This window comes from Symphalangus syndactylus, chromosome 23 (genome assembly GCF_028878055.3).
Source record: "Symphalangus syndactylus isolate Jambi chromosome 23, NHGRI_mSymSyn1-v2.1_pri, whole genome shotgun sequence".
In the NCBI taxonomy this organism is placed as follows: Eukaryota; Metazoa; Chordata; class Mammalia; order Primates; family Hylobatidae; genus Symphalangus; species Symphalangus syndactylus.
The window spans coordinates 60,195,452-60,223,035 of NC_072445.2; the positions used below are offsets into that span (position 1 = coordinate 60,195,452).

The 27,584-nt window shown below is 44.1% G+C and overlaps 3 protein-coding genes across 10 annotated transcripts in view; 1 reads left to right on the forward strand and 2 right to left on the reverse strand.

Annotated features, from left to right (window-relative positions):
* Positions 1 to 10,265, forward strand: part of MAK (male germ cell associated kinase) — a 73,763-nt gene extending 63,498 nt beyond the window's left edge. For 3 of the 7 annotated variants that reach the window (XM_055264132.2, XM_055264131.2, XM_063632395.1), the window contains 3 exons: positions 751 to 825; positions 3,650 to 3,769; positions 9,220 to 10,265. In XM_055264132.2, the coding sequence (XP_055120107.1) occupies positions 751 to 825; positions 3,650 to 3,769; positions 9,220 to 9,374 (350 nt within the window). In that variant the 3' untranslated portion in view covers positions 9,375 to 10,265. The remainder of the gene's footprint in view (positions 1 to 750; positions 826 to 3,649; positions 3,770 to 9,219) is intronic. The other 4 variants (XM_055264137.2, XM_055264138.2, XM_055264139.2 and 1 more) reach the window with 2 other exon arrangements.
* SYCP2L (synaptonemal complex protein 2 like) overlaps positions 1 to 26,055 on the reverse strand; it is a 232,546-nt gene extending 206,491 nt beyond the window's left edge. Inside the window, exon 1 of the mRNA XM_063632394.1 lies at positions 25,940 to 26,055. The gene's annotated coding sequence lies outside the window, so the exon portion shown is untranslated. The remainder of the gene's footprint in view (positions 1 to 25,939) is intronic.
* On the reverse strand, positions 16,872 to 26,051 carry TMEM14B (transmembrane protein 14B). 2 transcript variants are annotated; one of them, XM_055264150.2, is made up of 6 exons: positions 25,940 to 26,051; positions 24,572 to 24,638; positions 24,149 to 24,225; positions 22,599 to 22,700; positions 18,636 to 18,726; positions 16,872 to 17,390 (listed from the first exon to the last, which is right to left on the reverse strand). In XM_055264150.2, the coding sequence occupies exons 2-6, from the start codon at positions 24,592 to 24,594 to the stop codon at positions 17,339 to 17,341; spliced, it is 345 nt and encodes a 114-aa protein (XP_055120125.1). In that variant the 5' UTR covers positions 24,595 to 24,638; positions 25,940 to 26,051; the 3' UTR covers positions 16,872 to 17,338. The 2 variants fall into 2 exon arrangements, with proteins under 2 accessions (XP_055120125.1, XP_055120127.1); XM_055264152.2 differs by lacking the exon at positions 22,599 to 22,700.
* Positions 26,056 to 27,584: the final 1,529 nt, after the last annotated feature.

The following is a 27,584-nucleotide window of genomic DNA, read 5'->3' on the forward strand; positions in this document are numbered from 1 at the left end:
AAAATTAGCCGGGCATGGTGGCATGCGCCTATAAACCCAGCTGCTCAGGAGGCTGAGGCAGGAGAATCGCTTGAACCCAGGAAGTGGAGGTTGCAGTGAGCCGAGATCATGCCACTGCACTCCAGCCTGGGTGACAGAGGGAGATTCTGTCTCAAAAAAAAAAAAAAAAATCATTAATAGTTTTATTTTTTAAATGCCTATAGTTACAATATGTCAGAAATATCCTTTGCATCTGTTAAAGTTATGATTAAAAACTTTAAATATCAACTTAAAAGTATGTGAAGAGATAGTTTGTTTTTTAATGTAAGTGATATTGGATCAAAAAACTTTGACAATTACCATTATAATAAGTGAGTAGTTTAGTGAGATATTCTGATGTGACATCAATACATTTCAACTTTTTACAAGTTTTCCAGATTCTTTAAAAACTCAGTTATCCATTTAATGTCGCTGAGGTGTCATACACTGCAGCACTATGATTTACTTATTTTTTCTTCAGATAATTAAAAATAATATTCACTGAACCAGCCAGTTACACAAATTCAATTAAATGATAGTAGAACAACTTTGAGTCTCAAGGGAATATACAGTTGCCATCAAATAAATGCTGTGACAACACATGGGGACATTTTTGCATTTTTAAGGGCTCTTTCTGGGTCTTTTCATTAATCATCTAATCCATTTTTTCTCTGCTTTTCCTATAACATTCTCCTTACTATTATTCTTTCTTTCCATCTGTCTTCTCTTTAGAAGAAAGCATAATTAAACCAATCGAAAAACTATCATGCAATGAAACTTTTCCTGAAAAATTAGAGGACCCACAAGGTAATTTCTGGGTGTCAGATGAATGCAGTTTGTTCTTTGAATCTCTTGTCTAATTTTCTTCTCAACATTTGCCCCTAATCCTGACATAAAAGGCCAAGATGATCTGCTTTTAGAAGTCAGATCAGGACTAGGATAAAGAAAAGCATTCTGTCTCATCAAGAATATCTTCCTTCAGTAACTGAGATTTTAAGATGAATATGCTCTCAAAAAGTTCTGTGCGGTCTTCTTAAATTAATTATGGAAATTTATAGAGGAAATCAAGCAAATACTTCTAATGAAAAGAATTTCAAAAGAGTATTTTCTAATTTTGTGATCTATATTCCTGGAATTTTTTTTTCAAAGTTCTGAAACTCATTTCTTAAGCATGAACAACCACTTTTTTAAAAAGGTTAGACTGGGCGCGGTGGCTCACACCTGTAATCCCAGCACTTCAGGAGGCCGAGCCAGGCAGATCATGAGATGAAGAGATCGAGACCATCCTGGCCAACATGGTGAAACCCTGTCTCTACTAAAAATACAAAAATTAGCCAGGTATGGTGGCACGCACCTGTAGTCCCAGCTACTCAGGAGGCTGAGGCAGGAGAATCACTTGAACCCGGGAGGCGGAGGTTGCAGTGAGCCAAGATTGCGCCACTGCACTGCAGCCTGGCAACAGAGCGAGACTCCATCTCAAATAAATAAATAAAAATTTTAAAAAAAAAAAAGGTTAACTAGGTTAATAGAGATGGTAGATTTCCTAGGGGTTCAGTGTCACTGGTTTCAACAGTGCTAACCACTGGCTCCAATCTGAAAATTCACAGCATACAAGGTACTTCAAATAATAAGCCAAAATAATTTAAGAAGACTTCACTTTGTGTTCTTTTTCCCCTAACAACTTCTTCCTCCAATAAGAAGCATCATATAAGTGTTCAATGCATGAATCCTAGAGTCTGACATATCCCCATTTTGTCACTCACCAGCTTTTGCGGTTTGGGACAAGTTGTTTAAGCCAGCTTTCCCGTCCATAAAATGGACGAAATTTCCTTAGGTATTGTTACATAACCCTACCTGGAATTTTGTCACATACTAAGCATTTAATAAGTGTTTGCTCTGCTGATGAGGATGAGAGCAAGAGACATGACTGAAGCTGCTAGCGAATGCAATCACTGCATTGAATTTCCTCCCAAAAATTTTTCTGAAGTAAAGAACTGATTAGTGTTTCAGAATGACTTTCTGAGATGGGAAAAAGGTTAAAGTAGGCAGCTGAACTTATGCAAAATTCAGTAGGGTTAAACATGTATAGACTGAGAGCATGTGCTCACTGTATACAGTCCTTTAGGGGCTGATAACGTAATATTGTGCTTTGACATTTGTTGCTTCAAGAGCAGACACCTGTTGAAGCCTGATATGCCATGAGAGACAACAGGGACACAGAGCCCAGCGTTGAGACGTGTAAACAGATAACACTATGGAGAAAACACTCTGTTTACTGAGCAGTGCTTTGAAACCACGAGGGTGATCAGAGCCCCGTTTCGCCTTCTAGAGATAAACCTGCATCCCTTCCTGCAGAGCTAGCGCCACCTATCGCTTCCGGTTGTCGTTTGTCTTCAGTCTGCTTCCTGCCAGTGCAGCAGCTCCTGCTGGATCTTGACATCCCAGTGGCCAGATCCCAGGGGCAGTGCTGGTCCTATCCGAGCTCTCTGCCTCATCTCCCATTCTTTTTTTCCACACTCAGTGTGGATTCTCTTGGATTTCCATACCCTGTTCCTCCTACCATCCACCTCTCTACCTGTTCTCTTCCTCCATGGGGTCCTTTTCTCTCCTGTCCCTTAATGCTGGTGTTCCTTGGGGGTCTACTCCAGGTCTCTGCACATTCGCAGTGCCTGTGAGCTGGCTCCTCCAAGCCCACAACTCTGTAACCACCACACCCTGATCATTACCAATCTCCACGCCTGCCCACTTGCCCTCTGCCTGCCACAACTTGAATGTCCTCTGGGTACCATGTCTTTCCCGCAATCCTGATTCTCCTCCTATGTTGCTATTCATGGACAATGCACCCAGTCACCTGAGCTGCAAACTTAGGAGTTTATATTCCCCTCTTTCCCTACCACCTCCACCCCATGAACCTGCTTAGTTCCCTTCTTCTTCACCCTCTGCCACTGTTGTGGTTCAGACCCTCATCCTCTCTCATTTCAGCTCTTAGCAGCGACTTCCTCACTGGTCTCCAGACTTTAGATTTGTCCTCGTCAATGCATCCCTATGCTAACGCCAGATTGAGCATTCACCAATAGTGATGATGATGATGGTGACGATAATGATGGCGATGATAATGATGGCAATGATGCTAGCTGACGTTTAATGCGTACAGATTCTATGCCACGTGCTCTGAAAAGTCTCATCAATCCCTACAACAACCCTACGAGAATAGGTCCACTTACAACCATTTTACAGAATGGAGACAGACACAGAGAGCACTTCAGAGATGGGGGCTTCGCAGCGGGAAATATACCCCCATGTGAAGAAGTGGGGTCGTGAGAAAGCCTGGCGTGTTCAGGGTGAACTGAACACCCCTGGGCCTTGAGTTCAGACCCCAGCTCAGTCTCTTACTGTGAGAAGTTAGGCAAGTCACTCAACATCGGAGAGCCACACGATATGGATAATAATGTGATCTAAGCGGGCTGTTGTATGGATGAATAAGAATATCTGTAACAAGCGCAGCACAGTGCCTAGAACATAGTAGATGCTGAAAAATAGTATTTAGAAGTAATGGGGTAGTATTCAATGTTACTCTACTGTGCCTAAAATATTCACCTTCTGACTGTGAAACTTTATTATATGTCACTAGGAAATCTTGGAAGTTATGCTACTTACAATCAGTCAGGATATATTCCTTCCTTTCTCAAAAAAGAAGTGAAGTCAGCTGGCCAGAGGATCCACTTAGCACCTCTCAATGCAACGGCTTCAGGTAGGAACGACTTCAGATACAGTTTTCTAGATTCCTAGCAGAAAGGAACATTTTCCTTTTCAAGTTTATGCAGTCACTTTTCCCAAGTGAAGACTTTTAGTGAGCCTCACCTCATTAATGCATTTCTTTTTGTTTTTACCAAAATGTCCTATTTTTCTTCCAAAAATGTGGATTTGAGGGTCTAATAATTATAAGAAGAGCTACCTCTAATTAAGTGGTGACTGTCTGCCAGGCACAGTGTACAGGGCTTACTGGGATTATATCATTTAATCCTCATGATAACCTGATGATGTAGCTAGATCTCTTCTTTACAGATGATGAAATGTAGGTGAGGTAACTTACCTGAGGTCACACAGCTAGTGGAGCTGGGATAGAAACTCAACTCAATCCACTTCCAAAGAGTGTGCTGTGCTGCACAGAGAGATGTGAGAAAATGCCTTTTCCAGAGCTCTCTGCCCAGGACCTGGCACAGGGTGAAAGCTTAATAAATGCTGATACTCTATTTATCAATGAGTTAACAAGAGGTGTGTCTCTACAGTTCCATCTTAGGTCGTAGAAATTAGCGGTGGCAGGACTTTCACACCCTGCCTTTTGCTTTGCAATAGTATTCGGCGGGGAAGGGTTTATCCCTCCACCCTCCAGCGTTATGCCTAACTGAAGTAAGCTTGCTCCCCAGTGGTGTGGCATGTGACCGCCACATGTAGGGGTACACATTTGAAATGGAGGGTGATAATTCTGTACTTAAGCCAATCAGATTTGACCATGAATGGTCTTCGAATCATTTTAATCTGAAATAGATATCCTTAGTGAAGCACCAAAAATAAACATTAGAGCAAATCATTAGAACTTTAACAAGATACCTAATTGTAGTTTAATTTATTTATTTTAATTCTTTTCTATAGAGGAAAAGCCTTGCTCTGTCACTCAAGCTGGAGTGCAGGGATGCAATCATGGTTCACTGCAGTCTCGAACTCCTGGGCTCAAGTGATCCTCCCACCTCCACCTTCTGAGTAGATGGGACTACAGGCGCACACCACCGTGCCCAGCTAATTCAAAAAAATGTTTTTTGTAGGGACAGTGTCTTGCTATGTTGCCCAAGCTAGGTCTTGACTCGTGGGCGCAAGCAATCCTCCCACCTTGGCCTCCCAAAACTCTGGGATTATAGGCATAAGCCACTATGCCCGGCCTGTAGTTTAATTTAAATTGACTCTGAAAGTGTGCTCACAGCCTATCCTAACCACTATTGTATATTAAAACCCCTGATCAGATGTGCCAGTCTTTAAAGTTCACACTATTGGAGCTAAAAATGTATAAAGCCTGGACTTCTTTATTTTTTTATTTCTTGCCACTATAGAACTGCTTAAATAGTATTACAGTTACCTTATCTGTGAAAAGAATTGCTTCATTATCTTTTCACTGAAACAAAATAAGTAAACATTTTATATCAACAGTGATTTTTTATAAAGCCTCAAATATTTAAGCCAGCCTTATGAGCCATTCATTTATATGAAATATAAAATTTTATTTATTTATTTATTTATTTTGAGATGGAGTCTTGCTCTGTTGCCCAGGCTGGAGTACAGTGGTGTGATCTCAGCTCACTGCAACCTCCACCTCCCACGTTCAAACAATTCTCCTGCCTCAGCCTCCCAGGCAGCTGGGATTACAGGCATGCACCACCATGCCCAGCTAATTCTTTTTGTATTTTTAGTAGAGACGCAGTTTCACTGTGTTGGTCAGGCTGGTCTTGAACTCCTGACCTCAAATGATCCACCTGCTTCAGCCTCCCACAAGTGCTGGGATTACAGGCATGAACTATTGCACCCGGCCACATTTTATACTTTTAATATAAAAGCAGAAAATCACAATGTTTCAAATTATTTTGTTACCTAGGTATCTACTCTTATAAATCAAGAGTGGGTCTTTTAAAAAATATTTTTGTAAGATATTGAAGGCCTTTATATATTATTCTATCCAATTAGTATGCATATTCCTGTTTTCATTTTTTTAAGTAAATGCCTTTTCTTAACTTTTTATTTCTTTACTCTGCTTATCAGATTTTTCTACAGATGGTGATAGGAGGAAAGGTAAAAAAATGAAGTAAATATTAATCACTCTCAAGTGGTCATTGCAAATCCTTAGAAAAAACACTGTTCTGTAAGAGATGTGTCTTCCAGTCATGCCAGTTGGGTGACAGTTTCCCACAAGAAAATAAAACCAGGTCATTACCATATTTACTCAACTATTTCCCCCTTCTCGCATAGTCTCGTCTTTGCTCTTCTTTCTCCCCTTCAAGTTTTTTGGTTTTGTAGTTTTTTTTTTTTTTTTGAGACGAAGTCTCGCTCTGTCACCAGGCTGGAGTGCAGTGGCGCAATCTCAGCTCCCTGCTGCAACCTCTGCCACCCAGGTTCAAGCAATTCTCCTGCCTCAGCCTCCCGAGTAGCTGGGACTACAGGTGCGTGCCACCATGCCCAGCTAATTTATGTATTGTTAGTAGAGACAGGGCAGGATGATCTCGCTCTCTTGACCTCATGATCTGCCTGCCTCGACCTCTCAAAGTGCTGGGATTATAGGCATGAGCCACCGCGCCTGGCCTCTACCCTTTAAGTTTTGAGAGGGAAAATCAGTGTCTTCCTCCCCATGTAATCTCTCCTTCCCCTAATACTTCCTTATCCCCTGCCTTGAAACTAACAACAAGGACTTCGAGGAGTGACTTCTGTTCTACACAGCACCCTTCGGGATCACTTTAGAAGTGCGGGATCCTGTTTTAAGCACTCTGTGTACTCATTAATCCTACCAGGGCTGTATTCCAGGAGGTACTATTATGATCCGCATCATACACAAGTTTTATATCTTGCTAAAAGTTATATCATAGTGGCATCAATTAAATCCATAACTAGAGGCAAACTTCTTTCCTTTAGCACAGATTTTCTACAAGAAGTTAAATGTCCTGATAGGACAGATGCAGGTTTTAAACACAGAGCAAGCATTGCAAGGCTCACTATCCCGCTCTTGCAGGGCAGTGAGGTGTGGGGTGGTCCCACTAAGGCACAAAAGCATTTCTTGCCCTGCCACGAGATCTGGGCTCCTCTCAGCTGTTAGGTTCTTCACCAAAGGTACTTGAGTCTAAAATTCTAGTATATCTAGGAAAGGAATCCTAAATCTCAACACTATCCCTTCTTAGCAAAATGATTCCCTCTTGAAAAAGTTTTACAAAATATTGTCCTGGACACAATTTCATTTAAAACCATTTAGGACTTGACTTAGGTGATGTCATGACCTGGAAAAAGGCTTCTCTTTTTGTTACTCCCCAAAGCTCTCACTTCTTGCCTTCAGAGCCTCACCCATTAGCTTAATGCCATGTTCCCTTTTCCCTCTCTGAATAAGCGGGGCTCACTGCCTCCCTTCCCGCTCTTTACTCCCCTCCCACACTGTCTCTTCTACCCCTGCTACCACTTTGACCTGTGGCCCACATGGGTGAGCTCACTAATTTAGCAGACAGATGCTCATTTCTATTCCAATGGCTGTAACTAAAGGGCTCTTCCTAGAAAACATGGTGCCCTTACTGGCCCTTGTAGACACATTGTCCCTGACTTTGTTAGGTAGCTTTTTAGTGGCTTTGACTTTGAGAATTTTAAGCCCAGTAAAAGAGTGGAATGAAAGGACCTGTCAAACCATGGAGTGGGGAGCTCTTGGCCTCCCTGCCTCCACCAAACTACACCGCAGCCAGGCGGCTGTCTTACCCAGTGTCCACACTTAATACCTCGTTCATCCATGCTGAAGTTAGTAGCTTGTCAGGACCATGTGCTCACAGAATTCCCTCCTACCTCCCAGTTTTACAGTGAAAATTTAAGAAAAACTGTGCAAACCATGCCAGTAAATATGGGACAGCTAGGGCTGGGGGTACAAAATGGTCAGATTCATTTCAGTATTAACACTTAGAGTTTAATCCAAGAATGGCAGCTACTACACAGTGTGAAGAGATATTTAAACCCCAGATGGAAAAAGCAAACATCCCTCCTCAGATACAATACCTGTGATACCTTAGCTCTCAATCTGAGGTGAGGAAAGCGTGGACGGACTGAAGAAGGCATCAAAAGTTGTCTGTAAAATGATCTCCTGCTTTGTCCTTTGAAATGTTGAAGCAGTTTTAGCTCATAAATTGTTCAGATAACAAATGTTCAAGAAATTATAAATTTTTCAAAAATTTTTAAATAGTCAGATATATATGAATGAAATAACCTTGTGATTAAAAGTTTAGGATTCTGCCATTTAAGGGAGTTGTGTTCCTTCCCACCCATGATTTTCCCAATGACAAATGAAGTATGGGCCGGGTACGATGGCTCACACCTGTAATCCTAGCACTTTGGGAGGCTGAGGTGGGTGGATCATCTTGGTCAGGAGTTCCAGACCAGCCTGGCCAACATGGCAAAACCCCATCTCTACTAAAAATACAAAAACTAGCTGGGCGTGGTGGTGTGCCCCTGTAATCCCAGCTGCTCAGAAGGCTGAGGCAGGAGAATGGCTTGAATCTGGGAGGTGGAGGGTGCAGTGAGCCGAGATCACTCCACTGCACTCCAGCTGGGGCAACAAGGGCAAAACTCCGCCTCATTAAAAAAAAAAAAATCTTCATTCTAAAACCCACATTTTAGTGTTTAAAAAGAAATCTATTATAGGACCCCATGTGTGTTTCTCCATGAAGCCACAGTTTTATAGATTCACAATTCCAAATACATTTTTCTGTAGTGATACTGTGTGAATATTATTTAGATGTAACCACAGTGTGATATTACAAAGTCACTAACACTGTAGGTGTTGCCCATTGAATTTGAGCCAATAAATTTTCTTGGCCTTCTTACCTGGCGTTGCCTATCTAAATGTAAAATATTGAAAACAGCAGCAGTGTCAGCACTATAAACCAGGAATATTGGCTCTTCAGCTACTGGAAATTCTTTTTTTTTTTTTGAGATGGAGTTTCACTCTTGTTGCCCAGGCTGGTGTGCAATGGTACGATCTCAGCTCACTGCAACCACTGCCTCCCGGGTTCAAGTGATTCTCCTGCCTCAGCCTCCTGAGTAGCTGGGATTACAGTCACCCGCCACCATGCTCAGCTGATTTTTTTTGTATTTTTAGTAGAGACAGGGTTTCACCATGTTGGCCAGGCTGGTCTTGAACTCCTGACCTCAGGTGATCCACTCGCCTCAGCCTCCCAAAGTGGTAGGATTACAGGCATGAGCCACTGCACCTGGCCAGCTATTGGAAATTCTAATTGATGTCAACATATTACTACACTAGACTTTTTGGTTTTAACATTTAAAAAGCCTCAGACAGTACTGAGTTAATCTTTTAAACATAAATTCAGATTTTCCCCATCAAATGAGAGGATGAATTTCTTTGACTTTGATAAGCAAATGAGTAAAACCCTATTTTCCGAATCTGATTTCTTTCAGAATATACCTGGAACAGAAAAACTGGTCGGGGGCAGTTTTCAGGACGTATTTACAATCCTACAGCAAAAAACCTAAATACTGTGAACCGTGCACAGCCCATTCCCTCAGTGCATGGGAGGACAGACTGGGTGGCCAAGTATGGAGGCCACCGGTAGGAGTCTGTAGTGTGAAACCCCACAGCATTGCTCCGTAGAGAACGTGCAAGTTCCTTGACCCTGGGAAATGTCTACAAATGTCTATTTCTACTGAGTTCTGGAAGAAATATGCAAAAGTGGTACTTGGAAGAGCAAAAATCATCCCCTATTTTATTTATTTCCAAGAAATGCATTTTCTTAGCATCATTGCCCACAGTGTTGATATATGGGTAGGATGTTACAAAGTATTGAATAAACTATTTGCCAAAGTATGAAGTATTTGATCTACAATTTAATAAATAGTAAATCCAATAAGACCCCTTAAAAAAAAAAACTTGCAGAAAATGTTTAGAATGTTTTAGTTTTCATTTGTTGTATGTGCCCAAATGGTTTAGTAGTTCTTCACTTTGCTGTGATAGGCTCAAGAGGTTTGTCTTTTGTTTTTGTACAGCAGTTGGGTCAACCTCTGCTGGCTGTCAGCTGTGGTTATTTGACTAAGGCTCTGTGCTGCCATTTTGTCAATGACAGAAAGATTGCAATTATTTGTTTTTCTACTTTGAAGCTATGGGAGCGATGGTAATTTCAATCTTGAGCAGGATGTCTTTTTTTTTTTTGAGGCGATGTTTCACTCTTGTGTCCAGGCTGGAGTGCAGTGGCACCATCTTGGCTTACTGCAACCTCCACCTCCTGGGTTCAAGTGATTCTCCTGCCTCAGCCCCCCGAGTAGCTGGGATTAGAGACGGGTGCCACCATGCCCGGCTAATTTTTGTAGTATTAGTAGAGACAGGGTTTCACCATGTTGGTCAGGCTCAGGCTGGTCTCGAAATCCTGACCTCAGGTGATCCACCTGCCTCAGCCTCCCAAAGCACGGGGCTTACAGGTGTGAGCCACAGTACCCAGCTTTTTTTTTTTTTTTTTTTAGAAATAAATTTATCTTTAACATACAGAATATCAAAGTTATGCCACCTGATTTTAGTAGACAGCCTGTGTTTTGATCTTGACCAGTACAGTTCCCATGAATTCAAGGTGACTGTCAAGCCTGATGGCTTAATGACTTCGATATTAACCAAGTCAAGGTTCTCTTGGCTGGACATCATTAAGAAAGTTCTGGAAACTGTGTTTGATGCTGGTTCATTGGACTTTTCAAATTGCTTTGTTTCTGTGTCCCTACCAGACACAAAGATGAAGCGTGCCAGCTGGTTCCCCCAAGCCAACTCATGCTGCTGACCACTGACTCAGCTCTGACCTTCACATTTGCTCTGAATCAAGTGCGTTCAGCTGCTGGGACAGTGATATCACATAGTACATATATTATTTTCTTAGTTTATTTCCAAACTGGTATTTTAAATAGACACTTCGAACTTTGGGCTACTCTGTTTAAATCTGCCACTTTCTGGACTGGACCTTAGTACTGTAAATTCTTTTTAAAGAATAATAATGTTATCAACTGCTGAGATTTTTATGTATTTTGTGACTTTGTAACAACTGCTATTGTAATAGGTGTCATCTTGTGGGCATTATACAAAGGCATATTATAAAATAATAATGATATTTTTGTATAGAAGATTCAACTGTTCAGATGTAAGATGTTGAAAAATGTTAAAATCTAAAGAGTAATTTATCCTAGTGGTAATGGTTATATGTATTTGTACAGTTTAAATTAATGTCTTAAAGCTGTGCAGTCTTTTGTTACTGGGAAACTTTTAAACTCTCAATAGACATTAAAATAAATATGGTTAACTAGTGTGTTTTCATTATGTTTTTAAACCTTATATCCTGAATTCTATTTGTTGTTGTTGTTTTAATTCATAGTCTTTAAAAAAAGCAGTTTTAGGGCCAGGCACAGTGGCTCACACCTGTAATCCCAGAACTTTGGGAGTCACAGTTGGGTGGATCACTTGAGGTCAAGAGTTCAAGACCAGCCTGGCCAAGATGGTGAAACCCTGTCTCTACTAAAAATACACAAAAATTAGCTGGGCACGGTGGCGGGCACCTGTAATCCCAGCTACTTGGGTGGCTGAGGTGGGAGAATTGCTCGAACCCGGGAGGCAGAGGTTGCAGTGCAGTGAGATCGTGCCACTGCACTCCAGCCTGGGCGACAGAGCGAGACTCCGTCTCAAAAGAAAAAAAAGCCATTTTAGGTTTATGAAAATATTGATCAGAAAGTAGAGTTCCCATATGCCCCTTTATCTGCCCCTCCCCGATTTTCCCTATTATCAACATCTTGCATTCATGTAGATAATTCTAACAACTGATATGCCAGTATTGATACATTGTTATTAATTAAAGTCCGTAGTTTATATTAGGGTTCACTCTTGTGTTGTACACCATGGGTTTTGACAAAATATATAAGGACATGTATCCACCATAATAGTATCATAAGAATTGTTTTACTCCCTCAAAATCCTGTCCTCTCCCTATTCATCCTTCCCTATCTTGCCCTGAACCTCTGGTCACCACTGACCTTGTTACTGTCTCCACAGTTTTTCTTTTTCCAGAATTACCTGGGGTCAGGAGTTCGAGACCAGCCTGGCCAACATGGTGAAACCCCATCTCCACTAATAATACAAAAACATTATGAGTCATGGTGAGCAACCTATAATCCCAGCTACCTGGGAGGCTGAGACAGGAGAATTGCTTGAACCCAGGAGGTGGAGGTTGCAGGGAGCCAAGATTGTGCCATTGCACATCTAGCCAAAACAGATCTCAGAAAAAAAGTATGCGCGTGGTTTATTTGTGGAAAAAAAAAAAAAAAAACGGGCATGGAAAATATGCTGAATTTAAGCATTTAATTTAGGGAGCTAGAAAAAGAATAACGTAAAAAAAAGTTTTAAGTAGATTTCAGCCCAGTAGCAATAAGCATACCTAGCACTCAGATATTGGTGTCCAGATATTGGTGTCCAGTACCACTGTTCAATAAAAGGAACCAGGGCTACTTGGAGAAATGGCTGATTCTAGTACTAGGACAGGAAATACACAAGATGAGCCTAGAACGTCTTGTAGTGCCAGACAATAAGGAAGTTCTACAAACACACAAACCCTTTGGCTATGCCAGAGGGACACAGAGGTCAACTGAGTTTCCAATGGCCAAAGCTGCAACAATTTGAGCAAAAAAATTTAAGTATTGCCGGGCGCGGTGGCTGATGCCTGTAATCCCAGCACTGTGGGAGGCCAAGGTGGGCGGATCATGAGGTCGGGAGATCGAGACCATCCTGGCTAACACGGTGAAACCCCGTCTCTACTAAAAATACAAAAAATTAGCCGGGTGTGGTGGCGGGCGCCTGTAGTCCCAGCTCCTCGGGAGGCTGAGGCAGGAGAATGGCATGAACCCGGGAGGCGGAGGTTGCAGTGAGCCAAGACCATGCCACTGCACTCCAGCCTGGGCAACAGAGCGAGACTCCGTCTCAAAAAAAAAAAAAAAAAAAAGAAAATTAATAAGTATTACAACCCAAAGAAAAAAGAAATATCCATGAGTCCATACTAAGATGAATGCATAAATGAATGCATGAATGGCCAGTTGCGGCCGTGACTCACGCTTGTAATCCCAGCACTTTGAGAGGCCGAGGTGGGTGGATCACCTGAGGTCAGGAGGTTGAGACCAGCCTGGCCAACATGGTGAAACACCATCTCTGCTAAAAATACAAAATTAGCCGGGTGTGGTGGCACACGCCTGTAGTCCCAGCTACTCGGGAGGCTGAGACAGGAGAATCACTTGAACCCGGGAGGAGGAGGCTGCAGTGAGCCCAGATCGTGCCACAGCACTCCAGCCAGGGTGAGAAGTCCCGACCTGAGGTTGGGAGTTCGAGACCAGCCTCACCAACATGGAGAAGCCCTGTCTCTACTAAAAATACAAAATTGGCTGGACGTGGTGGCACATGCCTGTAATCCCAGCTACTCAGGAGGCTGAGGCAGGAGAATCACTTGAACCTGGGAGACAAAGGTTGTGGTGAGCCAAGATCGCACCATTGCACTCCAGCCTGGGTGACTAAGCGAGACTCCATCTCAAAAAAAAAAAAAAAAAAAAAAAAGAATAAAAATGTGAAGTGCTTCCAAAGACACAAAATCCTGTAATGGCCCAATGGGTTCACTTTGCCCTTTGCCTAGACAGAGTCGATTTATCAAGACAGGGAATTGCAATAGAGAAAGAGTAATTCACGTAGAGCCAGCCGTGCAGGAGACTGGAGTTTTATTGGTACTCAAATCAGTCTCCCAGAGCATTCAGGGATCGAAGTGTTTAAGGATAACCTGGTGTGCCAGGGGCAGCCAGTGAGTCAGGAGTGCTGCTTGGTCCGGTGGGAGATTAAGTCATAAGGAGTGCACGCTGTCCTCTTGCACTGAGTCAGTTCCTGGACAGGGGCCACAAGATCAGATGAGCCAGTTTATCAATTTGGGCGGTGCCAGGTGATCCATCAAGTGCAGGGTCTGTAAGAGAAAATGCTCCTAACTGAAATTAGCCAGGAGGTCTCTCAAGTTTTAACTAAAGAAAATCTGACTGACTGCAAAGCTGCGTTTCATCTTTCTTTCTTCTTTCTTTAACTCTTACAGGTATGACTACGGTCAGCGAGCCAGTTCTAGTCCATTGCCTGTTTTTGTGCAGATAGCAGGCTAAGAATAGATTCGCATTTTGAAATGGTTGAAAAAAATCAAAGTAAGACTACTATTTTGTGATACGTAGAAATCATATGAAATCCAGATTTCAGGGCCCATACGTATAGTTTTATTGGAACAGTCACACTCGTTTACCGATTGGCTGTGGCTGCTTTCATTCTACAAAGGCAGAGGTGAGCAGCTGGGACACAGATGGCCTGCGAAGCCTAAAATATTCACTATCTGGCCCTTTACAGAAAAAGTTTGCAGACTTCCAGCTTAATGTGTCAAAGATTTTTAAAAAGTCCAATTCCACAAAGTTAGCCACCACTAGTGGGAGGGTAAATTGGTGCATCCTTTTCTGAGGGCAATCACAATTTTAAATGCTGAGATGCTCTGACTCAGCATTTAGGAATGTAAACTACAGATTCCTTTGCACATGTTCACGGGGATTTCCATGAGGATATTTCTTGGTACACCATCCTTTGTAATATCAAAGGCCTCAAGGGATCTGCCCACCTCGGCCTCCCAGTGTTGGGATTACAAACGTGAGCCACTGCTCCCGGCTATCAAAGGCATTAAACGAGACATATTTCTATCAGTAGGGGAATAATAAACTAAATAGTAAACATCCGTACAACTTAAAAGCCATTAAAAAGAATTAGATCTTGGCCCCGTGCGGTGGCTCACGCCTGTAATTCCAGCACTTTGAGAGGCGAGGCGGGTGGATCACCTGAGGTCAGGAATTCGAGATCAGCCTGGCCAACATGGTGAAACCCCATCTCTACTAAAAATACAAAAAATTAGCCGAGTGTGGTGGTGCACACCTGCAATTCCAGCTACTCAGGAGACTAAGGCAGGAGAATTGCTTGAACCCCAGAGGTGGAAGTTGCAATGAGCTGAGATTGCACCATTGCACTGCACCTTGGGCAACAAGAGCCATACTCCATCTCCAAAAAAAAAAAAAAAAAGAAAAAAGAATTATATCTCTAAGGAAATGGTTGAACCCAGTTGTGCTACATAGTTTCATGCCTTTGAGGCACTGTATATATTGCTCCCTCTACCTGAGACATTTGCCCGTCCTTACCTATGAAGTCCTCATAGACAACTCATAAAAGGAGTTCATGTCAGCTGACTCATGAATCAACTGACAAGACTCAGCTTAACTATTGGTTCCTTTGTGAAGCCTACCTTGACTCCCTAAACAGAAATGCCCACTCCCCTCCTTGTGCCCCCACAGTAATATGGATCTACCTCCATTATACACTTATTTCTATACTGCCTTTGTTTAGAGGTCCACCTCCTCCACTAGACTCCAGAAGGGCAAGCATCATGGCTTGTTCTTTGCACTGCTAGGACCCAGCACAACTCTTAGGCAGTAAATACTCAGGGATCTTTGCAGAGAAGCAGGGATTAGGGGACTTGGCAAGGGCTATGAAGCCTCCTGCCTCTCATCTGGGGCAGCCTTAGAATTTTCCAGGCTGGCTGCTGGGGATCAAATAGTCACACAGGGATCTACCTGGCATCTAAACTAATTTCCACGTTCAGGGAAACTTGTCATTCAGGAGGAGCCAGGTCCTCCTCTAGGACTGAAGGTGGCAAAAATGCGTGCCCTTTGGAAACACTCCATGACATGTGAAAAAATGGCCAACAATGAGACTCAAAATCTTAGCTATGGAAGCCTGGGAAGATGGTAGCTTTGGATGGTCTGTGGCCTTCTGATGCCTCTACCACTGCAACACAAGTGCCCTTAATTGTCCAGAGTCCTATAAAAAAGGATGGAAAACTAGGACCACCATCAAGGGGCTTATGCAAATACATAAAGTGTCTGAATTATACTCTAAACTCAACCAATATCAGTTAGGGTAAATTAGTAGCAAATATCTTTTTTTCTTTTTTTGAGATGGAGTCTCACTCTGTCGCCCAGGTTGGAGTGCAGTGGCGCGATCTCAGCTCGCTGCAATCACTACCTCCCACATTCAAGCAATTCTCCTGCCTCAGCCTCCTGAATAGCTGGGATTACAGGCGTGTGCCACCACACCCAGCTAATTTTTGAATTTTTAGTAGAGACAGCATTTCACCATGTTGGCCAGGCTGGTGTCAAACTCCTGACCTCAGGTGATCCACCCAACTCGGCCTCCCAAAGTGTTGGGATTACAGGCGTGAGCCACCGTGCCCGGCTCCTTACCTAATGAAAACTAAAACTCCTTACCGAATGAAAACTAAAGCAAGGGGCACCAGATTAATTCTTCATGTTGAAACATGAATAAAGTGAACTAAAAACATACCAGTATCCAGTAAATGTGTCCAATGTGGAGACCAAACTAGGTGATTCAAGCTCTTGATGGGTCTTCTAGATTCACAATTATATACGAACTAATTAACAACAACAAAAAAACACTTTTTTTTCTTCTTTTTTTGCTACACAGTCCTAATCTTAGAAATCCTCAGTGGCCAGGTACGGTGGCTCATGCTCATTACCCCAGCACTTTGGTAGGCCAAGGAGAGAGAATCGCATGAGGCCAGGAGTTTGATACAAGCCTGGGCAACAGAGCAAGACCCCATCTCTACAAAAAAATAAAATAAACTAGCGAGGTGATATGCACCAGTAGTACCAGCTATTCAGGAGGCTGAGGTGGGATGACTGAACCCAAGAGTTTGAGGCTACAGTGACATATGACTGTACCACTGCCCTCCAGCCTAGGTGGCAGAGAAAGACCCTGTCTCTTAAAAAACAAACAAAAATCCTCAGAGATCATTTTTGAAACAAGCTTCAATGCAATGTACAATCAAATAACTTTCCTTGGTGCTTAAATTACTCAAAATAGGTAATTTCTAAGTATCAACAAAATACTTTCAAGTTTCTATATCTAGCAACATCTCATTCTATGAACTAGACCAGCTCTGGCAATGAAGACACCATAGGAAATATTACTTATAGTAAACTTTATTTTTATTGATATTTCACTTAACATAATTTCAAAGTCAGTCTGTGGTCTAAGATGAGCAAAAGAACAGATATTCTAAATCTCTTAAGAGATTTTTTTCACACTGTTCCTCTGAGCAGGGAATGGGGTTTCAGGGTTCTCAATGTCAACACCTAACATTTTACCCTTGAGATTTACCTATAGATACAGAAAGAAGAGAGAACATCAATATACAAGAATCAATCTCTATGAGGGTCTCAATAAGCTCATGTTACATGCTCGCCACCTCTGTAGGGTTATAATGTTAACAACTGATTTTCCACCCCTCCGCCAAGTTAGTTTGGTGTCTTTTTTTTTTTAGGTAAAATGTCAGATGCAAAAATGCTGCACTTATTTCTCTTAATACATTGAAAATAGTGGAAGATGCAGATTTTTAATCCTTCATGAGTCCAAGCTGGAACATGAGTTCTGCTAATCAGATGTCATTAACACATGAACTCCAACTTTGGCGGCCATCAGCAAACTGTTTAAAACAAATAAGATAGAAAACATCAGGTAAAGGACAGAACAGGCAACTATGTTTTTAAGGAACTAAACTCTGCAGGTTTCTCACAACTGCGTGGGGGAGGAGGTACTAATGCAAGAGTGGTCAGAGGTAAAATTTCCATCCCTGGAGGAACCAGAAAAAAAGCAAGCCAAGGGACAGTCTTAAAATAGCACACATGAGCTGGATCCTAACCCAACTGCCAATGATTTGAAGAGATGAAGAAGTGGAGGCGAGAGAGAGCAAGGCCTCCCACCATCACAGATCCGATTAATGGCAGACTCTCCAGCCTCTCAGTTTACTGCTCTAGACCTTGCTCCACACTGACCTTCTTGCTTCAGGTGTAAAATATTATACTGGCAGCATCACGACTATGATCAGAGTAGAGTATGTAATCTTTCTCGAAAACAGGTTTTCTAAATTTTTTTTTTAAATTCCCCTGCCTTCACGATGTCTTTATCATACTTAACAACTGAACCTTTCTTTTTTTTTTTTTTTGAGACGGACTCTCACTCACTCTGTTGCCCAGGCTGCAGTGCAGCAGCATGATTTCAACTTACTGCAACCTCTGCCTCCCTGGTTCAAGCGAGTCTCCTGCCTCAACCTCCCAAGTAGCTGGGATTACAGGCACGTGCCACTGCACCCAGCTAATTTTTGTATTTTTCACAGAGAGGAGTTTCACCATGTTGGCCAGGCTGGTCTCGAACTCCTGACCTCAGGTGATATGCCCGCCGTGGCCTCCCAATGTGCTGGGATTACAGGTGTGAGCCACCATGCCTGGGCTACAACTAAATTTTTTAAAAACCACAATTTGGTTTAGGTATTATAATCAAAATTAGAAAACAGGATTCAATCAAAATTCCCTTTTAGCAAAATTTTCTATAAAAGACACCTACACATCTAAGAAATATGGGACCCCCACACATCCCCTGCAAGTCACACAAAAGGCTGCAGTCACAGATTTGCACTAACACTTCTGCCACCATATAGGAAGGAGCTAGGACCAGAGAACAAAGCCATCTCCATAGTGAATGGATATACTCATGTCATTTTGACATTAAATCAACTATTGTTTTTGAAGCATCTCCTATTAGTGTATAAATCAAACGTCAGCTGATGCATAGCATCAGATATCCTGAAACAAGTAAGGTTTTGAATGCATAAAGTATTCTAGGCAATAAACTGAACTCTACATGGTAAAGAAGAGTAATAGAATGAAAGTACCTGGCACCTGCAATTAAACCTACAGGCATGAATTTTCCATAGTAGTAGGATCTCATTCCCATAACACCAACAAAAGTAACAGATGTAGCGGCTGAAAAAGATACAAAGAAGGGTCAAAACTCATTAGTCTTCTACGCAGGGGAATCAGAAGTAGACCAAGCCCCACCCATCTCTCAAGGCTCACACCTCATCCTATGCTTATTCCTCCTTCCCCAAGTTGGGGAGATTACTGGCTGCCCACATCCTATGGGTTCAAGTACCAATATTGGCCAAATAGGGCCCTTCACAGCCTGGGCCCTGCCTGCCCTACCAGCCTCATCTCTTACCACTTGTCTTCTGCAAAACCCATACTTTAGCCATCAATGTGTTAGTTTTCTCCAAAATGCTGTTGTTTCTCACGCCCTGCAGATGCTATTTCCTCTACCCTGCGCTCAATTCCCACTGGGTATCTGTCAAAGCACCTACTACATGTCAAGCGCTGTGCTAGCAGCTGGAGAATACAAAGGTAATCATAACTGTCTTTGCCCTTTTACAGTGCTTCAGGTCTGATGGGACAGACTTTAAACAATCACACAAAGAAAAACAAGGTACAATGTGTGCTTCAGGTATAACTGATGCTACACAAAAAAGCTCAACACGGGGATCAAACTATTCAGGGAGATCATGCAAGGCTTTTAGCTAAGGAAGTGAGGACTGACTGAAATCCGAAATTACAGCAGGAGTTAATAAGCTGAAGGATGGGAATTCCCTTTCCAGGCAGAGGGGACAGTACATGCAGAGGCCCTGTGGTGACAGGGAGCATGGAACATTCACCCTAAAAGGGCAGTGTGGCACAGAAGTCAAGATGCAGTTTATGAGTAAGAGGCGCCAGACCACATAGAGCCTTCAAGGCCATACTAAGGATTGGATTTTCATCATAAGAGCAATGAGAAGCTATTAAAGGATACTAAGTAGAGGGACGCATGAACAGAGTTGCATTATTATTATTATTATTATTTTTTGAGACAGAGTCTTACTCTGCAACACAGGCTGGAGTGCAGTGGCATGATCTCAGCTCACTACAACCTCTACCTCCTGGGTTCAAGCAATCCTCAAGTCTTTTTTAATTTTAGTAGAGATAGGGTTTCACCATGTTGCCCAAGGTGATCTCGAATTCCTGAGCTCAGGCAATCCGCCTGCCTTGGCCTCCCACAGTGCTAGGACTACAGGTGGGAGCCACTGCACCCGGCCCAGAGTTGCATTTTGAAAACATAATTCTAGCTATACAATAGAGAACAAACTTCAGGGAAACTAGAGGGTACATGGGGATACCAGCTAAGGAACGTCCTTGGGAATGCAGGTAAGAAAGAGGGGATAACTGGGACTAGGACGATGGCTGTGCAGATGAAAAAGAGGACAACTCAGGATAAGGGCTGGGGGTAGTGTCGACAAGACCTGCTGATAAATTAGTCACAAAGGGGGTGGTGGAAGGGAAAGAGAGCAATCAAGAACCGAACGGATGGAGAACAGAAGACAGGGGGAGTGTGTGGCCATGAGGTTAGGTCCGGGCAGATTCCTGGAGACATCTGAAGGAAAGTGGGCAGATGAATACATGAGAGTCCAGCCTGGAGGAGAGGGACATTTGTGTCATTTGTGTATTGGTGGAAATTAAAGAGATAGGCTTCAATGAAACTGGCAAGTGAGTAGATAAAAAGAGCCTGAAGAACTTCAATATCTAGTGGCCAAAAAGGAAAATGGGTTGCCAAAAGAGAATGAGAGGACAAAAAGGGAAACCAGGAGAATGGAAAATGATTGGTCAGCCGTGCTGAGAACTGCTAAATGGCCAAGTAAAATGAGGACTGAAAAATGTACATTGGATTTTGTACAAACACAGGTCACTGGCAGCCTCAGGGAGAGCTATTCCACAAACACAGGGACAGAAACGGGGACTGAAACGGGCTGATCATGTGTGATGGGAGAGGAAGCATAAACTTTATTTTGTGAAATGGAGTTTCGCTCTTGTTGCCCAGGAGTGCAGTGGCATCATCTCGGCTCACCGTAACCTCCACCTCCCAGGTTCAAGGGATTCTATTGCCTCAGCCTCCTGAGTAGCTGGGATTACAGGTGCCAGCCACCATGCCCGGCTAATTTTGTATTTTTAGTAGAGACGGGGGTTTCTCCAAGTTGGTCAGATTGGTCTCGAACTCCCGACCTCAGGTGAGCCGCCTGCCTCGGTCTCCCAAAGTGCTGGGATTACAGGCATGAGCCACCGCGCCCAGCCATGTAAATGATCTTTAAGAAGTTTGTGGTCCACCGCCATACCACCCTGAATGCGCTCGATCTTGTCTGATCCCAGAAGCTAAACAGTGTCAGTCCGGTCCTGCATGGTACTTGGATGGGAGACTACCACCCCACCTTCGGGGAAATACCAGGTGCTGTAGGCTTTTGGCCTCCCACTCCCTCCCTCTTTCCCTCTTGGCTGGGTGTGGTGCCTCATGGCTATAATCCCAGCACTTTGGGAGGCCAAGGCAGGCAGATCACCTGAGGTCAGGAGTTCCAAACCAGCCCAGACAACATGGCGAAACCCCCGTACCTGCTAAAAATGCAAAAATTAGCCTGACGTGGTGGGAGGTTCCTGTAATCCCAGCTACCTAGAAGGCTGAGGCAGGAGAATCGCTTGAATCCAAGAGGCAGAGGTTGCAGTGAGCCAAGACCGCACCACTGCACTCCAGCCTGGGCGACACAGTGAGACTCCGTCTCAAAAAAAAAAAAAAAAAGTAGTTTATGAAGGGGAAGGAGATAAGCATATATGAATATCAATGCGGGGATCCACCTAAAAGGAGGAATACAAATACAAGACAAGATCCTGGTCAGTGTAAAGGTCTGGAGAAGGTCAGGGAGAAGACACCCAAAGCCCAGAGGAAGACACTGGTGTTGGAGAGGAGGGAAACAGGACGAGGGGAGGCTTGGAGATTAAAGGCTCCAGGAATCCCCACCTGATGGCTGCTGTTTTTTCTCTACAATAGGCATGAGGTCATTTGCTGAGTGGAGTAGGATCAGAGAAAGGGAAAAAGCAGGCTCAAAGTCATTCTGGAGCATGAGGGAGGGAGCTGTTAGGCAGAGCTGGGACCTGGATGCACCTCCTTCCCCAGCACACCCCATTAGCCATCACTGACCTCCCTTTCCAACCCCAGCTGATGTGTACAGATCACCCGGCTTCTCCCTCCCACATGGCACTCATTCTCACACGGAGTTTGTGGAGACTGCAAGGAACCCACACTCCTAGCAGTGTCTGACACATGGGTGGAGCCCCACAGAAATGTACTGAAAGCCACTCTGATAAGGAGGACTCTTATGTCCCCCACACCACTCACTGTCCGTGCTGCTCACAGGGTACCTTTCCAGTCCTGCTTCTATGCTCATGTCTTACTTCCCCAGTGAAGTCAGTTGAAAGCTCCTTGAAAGCATGGCCTATGTCGTATATATTTATTTAGCTGACTGCTAAAGAGGTGATTTTCAAATGGGAAAAATGTAACGCGATGCAAACCTAACCCAGATACGTGATATTTTAGTGATGCTGAGGCCAATGGTCTTCGGCGGAAAACCTCAACGGTTGAGACATATTTGTCTTATTCAAGTTTAATGCTGATTGTACTGGGTAAATATGGGTAATACAAGTTTGATGCTAATTCTACTGGGTAAACACTGAAAATAAGGCCCACAGAGGATGATTTTCTGAGAGTCACACAATTCACGAGGTATGGAAATCTTTCCATATTATCTACAAAAACGATAAACAGGAACCAGGACAATTCCCGCCACCCTTCTCCTATTTTAAAACTTTGAGGACTTGGACTTGGAGAAGCAGTGAAACTGTCGTAAATTAAGTGGGAAGAACTCGCTCCATCCCACCAAACCAGGGTCTTTTGGAAAAGAATATTCCAGATACACAATTGCCCTAAGGAGACGCTGGAGCAGACATACCTAGGAAAACCCAAACATTCCTTGGATCCTGATACAGCTGGTAAGCACCCACGCCGGCTAGACTGCCGAAGAGCAGCCCTGCAGCCAGGGACGGCGCCCTGCCTAGAGGGAAGCAAACACAGCTTGCATTGTAATGTCACACACTTATTTCACTAACGGAATCCATCAGACCCCCCGCCCTACAAAGGTGGACAGCACAGAGAACTCTCAGCGCAGCTCATAGCCAAGGTGGACTCAAGCAGGAAGGCATTACGGAGAGTGTGCTATCTTCTCAGAGAAGTCAGGGTCTTCCCACTCCATTTTTCTCTCCTCTAATAGGCAGGGCACTTCATCTAAGCAAAGGAAAGAGGGCCATCTTCCCTCCTTAGATGGAACTATGGCTAGGCCTTCTTTTGCAATGCCTAACCTTGTTTTTACTAATCCTGTTTCTAGACTCTCCCTTTCCTTTAATCACCTAGCCTTGTTTCCAGCTGAATTGACTCTCCCTTAGCTAAGAGAGCCAGACAGACTCCTTCTTGGCTCTTTCACTGGCAGCCTTCCTCAAGGACTTAACTTGTGCAAGCTGACTCCCAGCACATCCAAGAATGCAATTAACTGATAAGATACTGTGGCGAGCTGTATCCGCAGTTCCCAGGAATTCGTCCGATTGATAATGCCCAAAGCCCCGCGTCTATCACCTTGTAATAGTCTTAAAGCCCCTGCACCTGGAACTGTTTACTTTCCTGTAACCGTTTATCCTTTTAACTTTTTTGCCTACTTTACTTCAGTAAAATTGTTTTAACTAGACCCCCGCCTCCCCTTTCTAAACCAAAGTATAAAAGAAAATCTAGCCCCTTCTTCAAGGCCGAGAGAACTTTGAGCGTTAGCCGTCTCTTAGCCGCCGGCTAAATAAACAGACTCTTAATTCGTCTCAAAGTGTGGCGTTTTCTCTAACTTGCTCAAGTAAAACACTTTCTAATCAGGCCTGATCAACCATGAAGGGCTGGAATTGTGTACAGGCAGGGCCTCCAGCAAATCACAAAAGGAGAGGGAAACAGGGCCAGGCAGTTAAAAAAATAGAAGATCAGGAGAATAAGAAGTCTGGTGAAGAATAAGAAGTCTGGTGCAGGGATTGGGGTGGGAATGCAGGCAAGGACTAGGGGGCAAAAACAAGCACAGCCACTGACACACCCCTGCCTGGCCTAATGAGGAAACTTCAAAATACCAGTCTGTGTGGGCCAGAGGTTTCCTCCTACTTAAGCCCAGAGATGGCACTTGGGGGTCATGGCTGATGAATGGCAGTCAACAATAATAACAAACTACAACCACCACTGCCTACTTTTAGATAAAGAGGCAAAAACAAGTAATTCCACAAGAGGCCTGGCTCGACTTCACCAGATAACCAAAAGGCAAGTGCAGGAGCTGCAAGACTGACAAGGAAGCCTGCACTCCAGCTTGGGGACCTACAGCAAAGCTGAGTCAAACGAGATTGCTTCTCAGGGACACGGGCACTCACATTTCACTGGAACAACGTGAAGATGTTAAGAGACTAAGTAACAACAAAACCATACCTGTTTTTACATAGCCAACGATCCCACCAGAAACAACCAGTGCTGTGTAGCCAAAGCCAAACCAATGCAAAGGCACTCTGAAAACACAAGAATGAGAAGTCAGTGCTAACCTGGCTTTAAAAACAAACCACACTGTCACAGGATGGGACTAAAAGGTAATCATTCCCCACAGGTCCTATCTCCCCACAGGTCCTATCACTGAAAATAAGGCCCACAGAGGTTGGATGACTTTCTGACAGTCACACAACTCAGCGAAGCCAGAGCTGGGACTCAAACCCAAGTTTCTGGCCCACAGGTCCAGTGATCCTCCCATCCCCCACCCCATCCCAGGCAGTCTACTCTTAGGGTTCTTTTCAGCTGAGGAAAGGAACTCTGGTTTCCAGAAGCTCCTGGCTACTCCATACCCATTTACTGTCCACTCACAATGGGAAGGAGCCCTTCTCCATTCTTCTCTTCTCAGTCCAGAAGAGAGACTACCCCAGGCCTGCATCTGGGGAAAACAAGCTGGATCAGCGGTGGTTAAAAGCACAGCTCTCCAGCAGTCAGAAAGAAGTGTGTCCAACCTGCAGGCTACGCAACCTGTCTCAGTATCCTTCACTGTACCATGAAGATAACACTGATACCAATTTCCTGGGGGTTTTGTGAGCATTCAATGGATGTCACATGTAAAGGTGCTTAGCACATAGTAAACCCTGAACAGATGCCGATCATTTCACATAGGTCCACAAGTAACTCAGCAAGATCCACTGACCAGCTCTATAATCAGGGAATGTGTTAGTCATTTCATTAAGCACTCACATCATCACTAAATCGGAAAGCAAATACTCCCGTGCCCTGAATCCAACTACTTTAATGTCTCTTTTGAGGGGAGGTGGCGTGCTGCTTTTCTTCCCTGCTGCAACAGCCAATTTCAATACTCAATTTTTTTTTTTAGAAACTTCTGCATCCAACTCACAGTTCTCGTTAAGAGGGCAGAAGGGGAAAATATACGGAAACTCAAGTCAAAATCACATGTAACATGGCACCTTTGGAAAAACAGCTCCTATTTTCTTACCGAAAAGTATCCTGTATGCAGTGAGCCTAACAAGATGAAAGCAATGCGTACTCCGTTTATTCTGTTTAAAGAATTAGGCCGGGGAAAGTGGCTCACGCCTGTAAGCCCAGTACTTTGGTAGGCCCAGGCGGGCGAATCACCTGAGGTTAGGAGTTCGAGAACAGCTTGGTCAACATGGTGAAACCCATATTCTATTAAAACACACACACACACACACACACACACAAAATCGGGCATGGTGGCATGCACCTGTAATCCCAGCTACTTGGGAGGCTGAAGTGGGAGGATGGCTTGAGCCCAGGAGGCAGAGGCTGCAATGAGACATATTCAGGCTACTGCACTCCAGGCTGGGCGACACAGCGAGAACCCCCCCCTGAAAAAAAAGAGAAAGAATTAACTTCCCATAAAACGGGGAAGGGCAGCGGGCTTGGGATCTTGCCCACAGTTCTTAACTCGACGCGGCACTGAGTAAAGGAGGCTTTTAAAGAGCTGGAGCAACAAAACCACCAGGAAACACTATGCTACAAGGCTAAGTCCTTGCCTCAGGAGCTCAGGGGCTCCGCGCATCCACAGCCTCTTTTAAGCAGAAAATATCCAACGAGAAAAGCACCGACCACACGGCCTGAAGGCCCGGCTGAATCGCGGAGACGAAAAGCAGACCGCCATGAAACTCCTAAATAATCCCTAAAAGTTAAAAGTGGCAGGAAATAATAACAATACTTCCCAAACATCCTCACCGATCTCCCGAAGGTCCGCGGGGTCCACAAGTGAGCGCAAGCCGTGGGACAGAGCAGCCAGGTCTCGCCGGAAACGCGGTTGCGTGCGCGCTGCGCCCCGGGGGCGCGGCAGGTCGGCGAGAAAGGCGGGGCGCCGTGGCGCGTGCGCAGTGTCCTTGGAGAGGTGAGAGCGGACAATTGGGACGGTGGGGGCGGGGCTTGAGCCGCCGCGTAGCAGCACGCGCCCTGCATCCCGGGGGCTGGGAGTGGGGCGGGGAACGGGGCGGGGAATCTCTGTGCTTCCTCAGTCCCCAGGCCCAGCACCTGCAGGGCCGACCTGCTCCAGTCCCAGGTCCAATCCTGAGTGGCCAAAAGCCGGAAACCCGGAGTTGGAATTGGGTCTTGCACAAGCTGGACCACGTAAGCTGGGTCAGGCCGGAGGTGGAGGCCACCGCTGCGAGAGGAGGGCATCTGAGGATTTTGAAGGACCCCATTAATAGAGGGTATAAACCAGATGCGGGCCATAAAAGGGAAGATTGTCACTCTAGCCCGATCTTGTTTGTTTACTCCAGGAAGGGCCTGCCTTCCACCTGCAAGAAAATATGGCGGCTGCAGAATAATGTGGTTCAAGGCCAAATATCCGTTTGTTTTAGGGAGTGAGGCTACTTGAGAAGCATCTTAAATGGAGAGAGAGAGCAAGTTAAATCGGATTTCCACGCAGCTCTGTGGATTCCGAATGTCCACAGTATGATGTTATCTCCATTCCCACTTCCGAGCTGCTCCCCTTCCCTGTGTTTCCTGCACCACCATTCGCTCAGTTGCTCTACACTGAAATTTGCTGTCATCGTTGACTTCTCCCTCTCCTTCATCCCCTACAAGTATCAACATAGACAAATCCGATCAATATAATCATCAGTGAATAAAGCAAATTGCAGCGCATATTCTTAAAGACAAACTTTCCACTTGCAGCAGCACTTACCTTCCAGTTAGCTAAATTGAAACCCGTGTTTATCATAGCTGATTCTAACCAGCCAAAGCTGATAATAACTAAGAACTTGCAGGAATTGCAGTATGCCAGACCTTCAGTTTAATTGAAGACTTTCCTGAACAATTAATGAGACTTGTCTTAAGCAGCAGAGAATGGCTTTAGGGACTCATTCTTCCTTATGCAGGCGCAAGCCTCAAACCTTAATTAGGATCATCCACCATGATCCTGGAGCCCTTCCCCACCTTATACTTGAAGAGGCTGAACCTCAGAGAATTAAATTACCTACAGTCCTGGTCACTGGTAGAGCTATTATTTAAAATAAGGTCTAATGTCAAAGGCTGCGTCCTTAATTCTACCATATGCTGCTTCTTGTAGTGTCATTCCCCAACCAGAACACATAGCTCTTCTGTGTAGGTAAAGTCCATCAAAACATGTCATAAAATAAATTAAAGACATTGGTTTCTGCTCTATTTCAATTAGTACCAGAGTAAATCAATCAATGATTTGTGTTTGGGAATGTTTCTAGTTGACATTAACGTTGTTAGGAGATACTTAGCTCTTCACTGGGGGCCCACTGAGTTATCGCAACCCTGAAACACAAATGTGTCAAAAGGGTGTAGTCAAGATTATGTCAGGGAATGTTAAGTTTTTAGTCTTTGGTCACTGAGGCCTATCGGT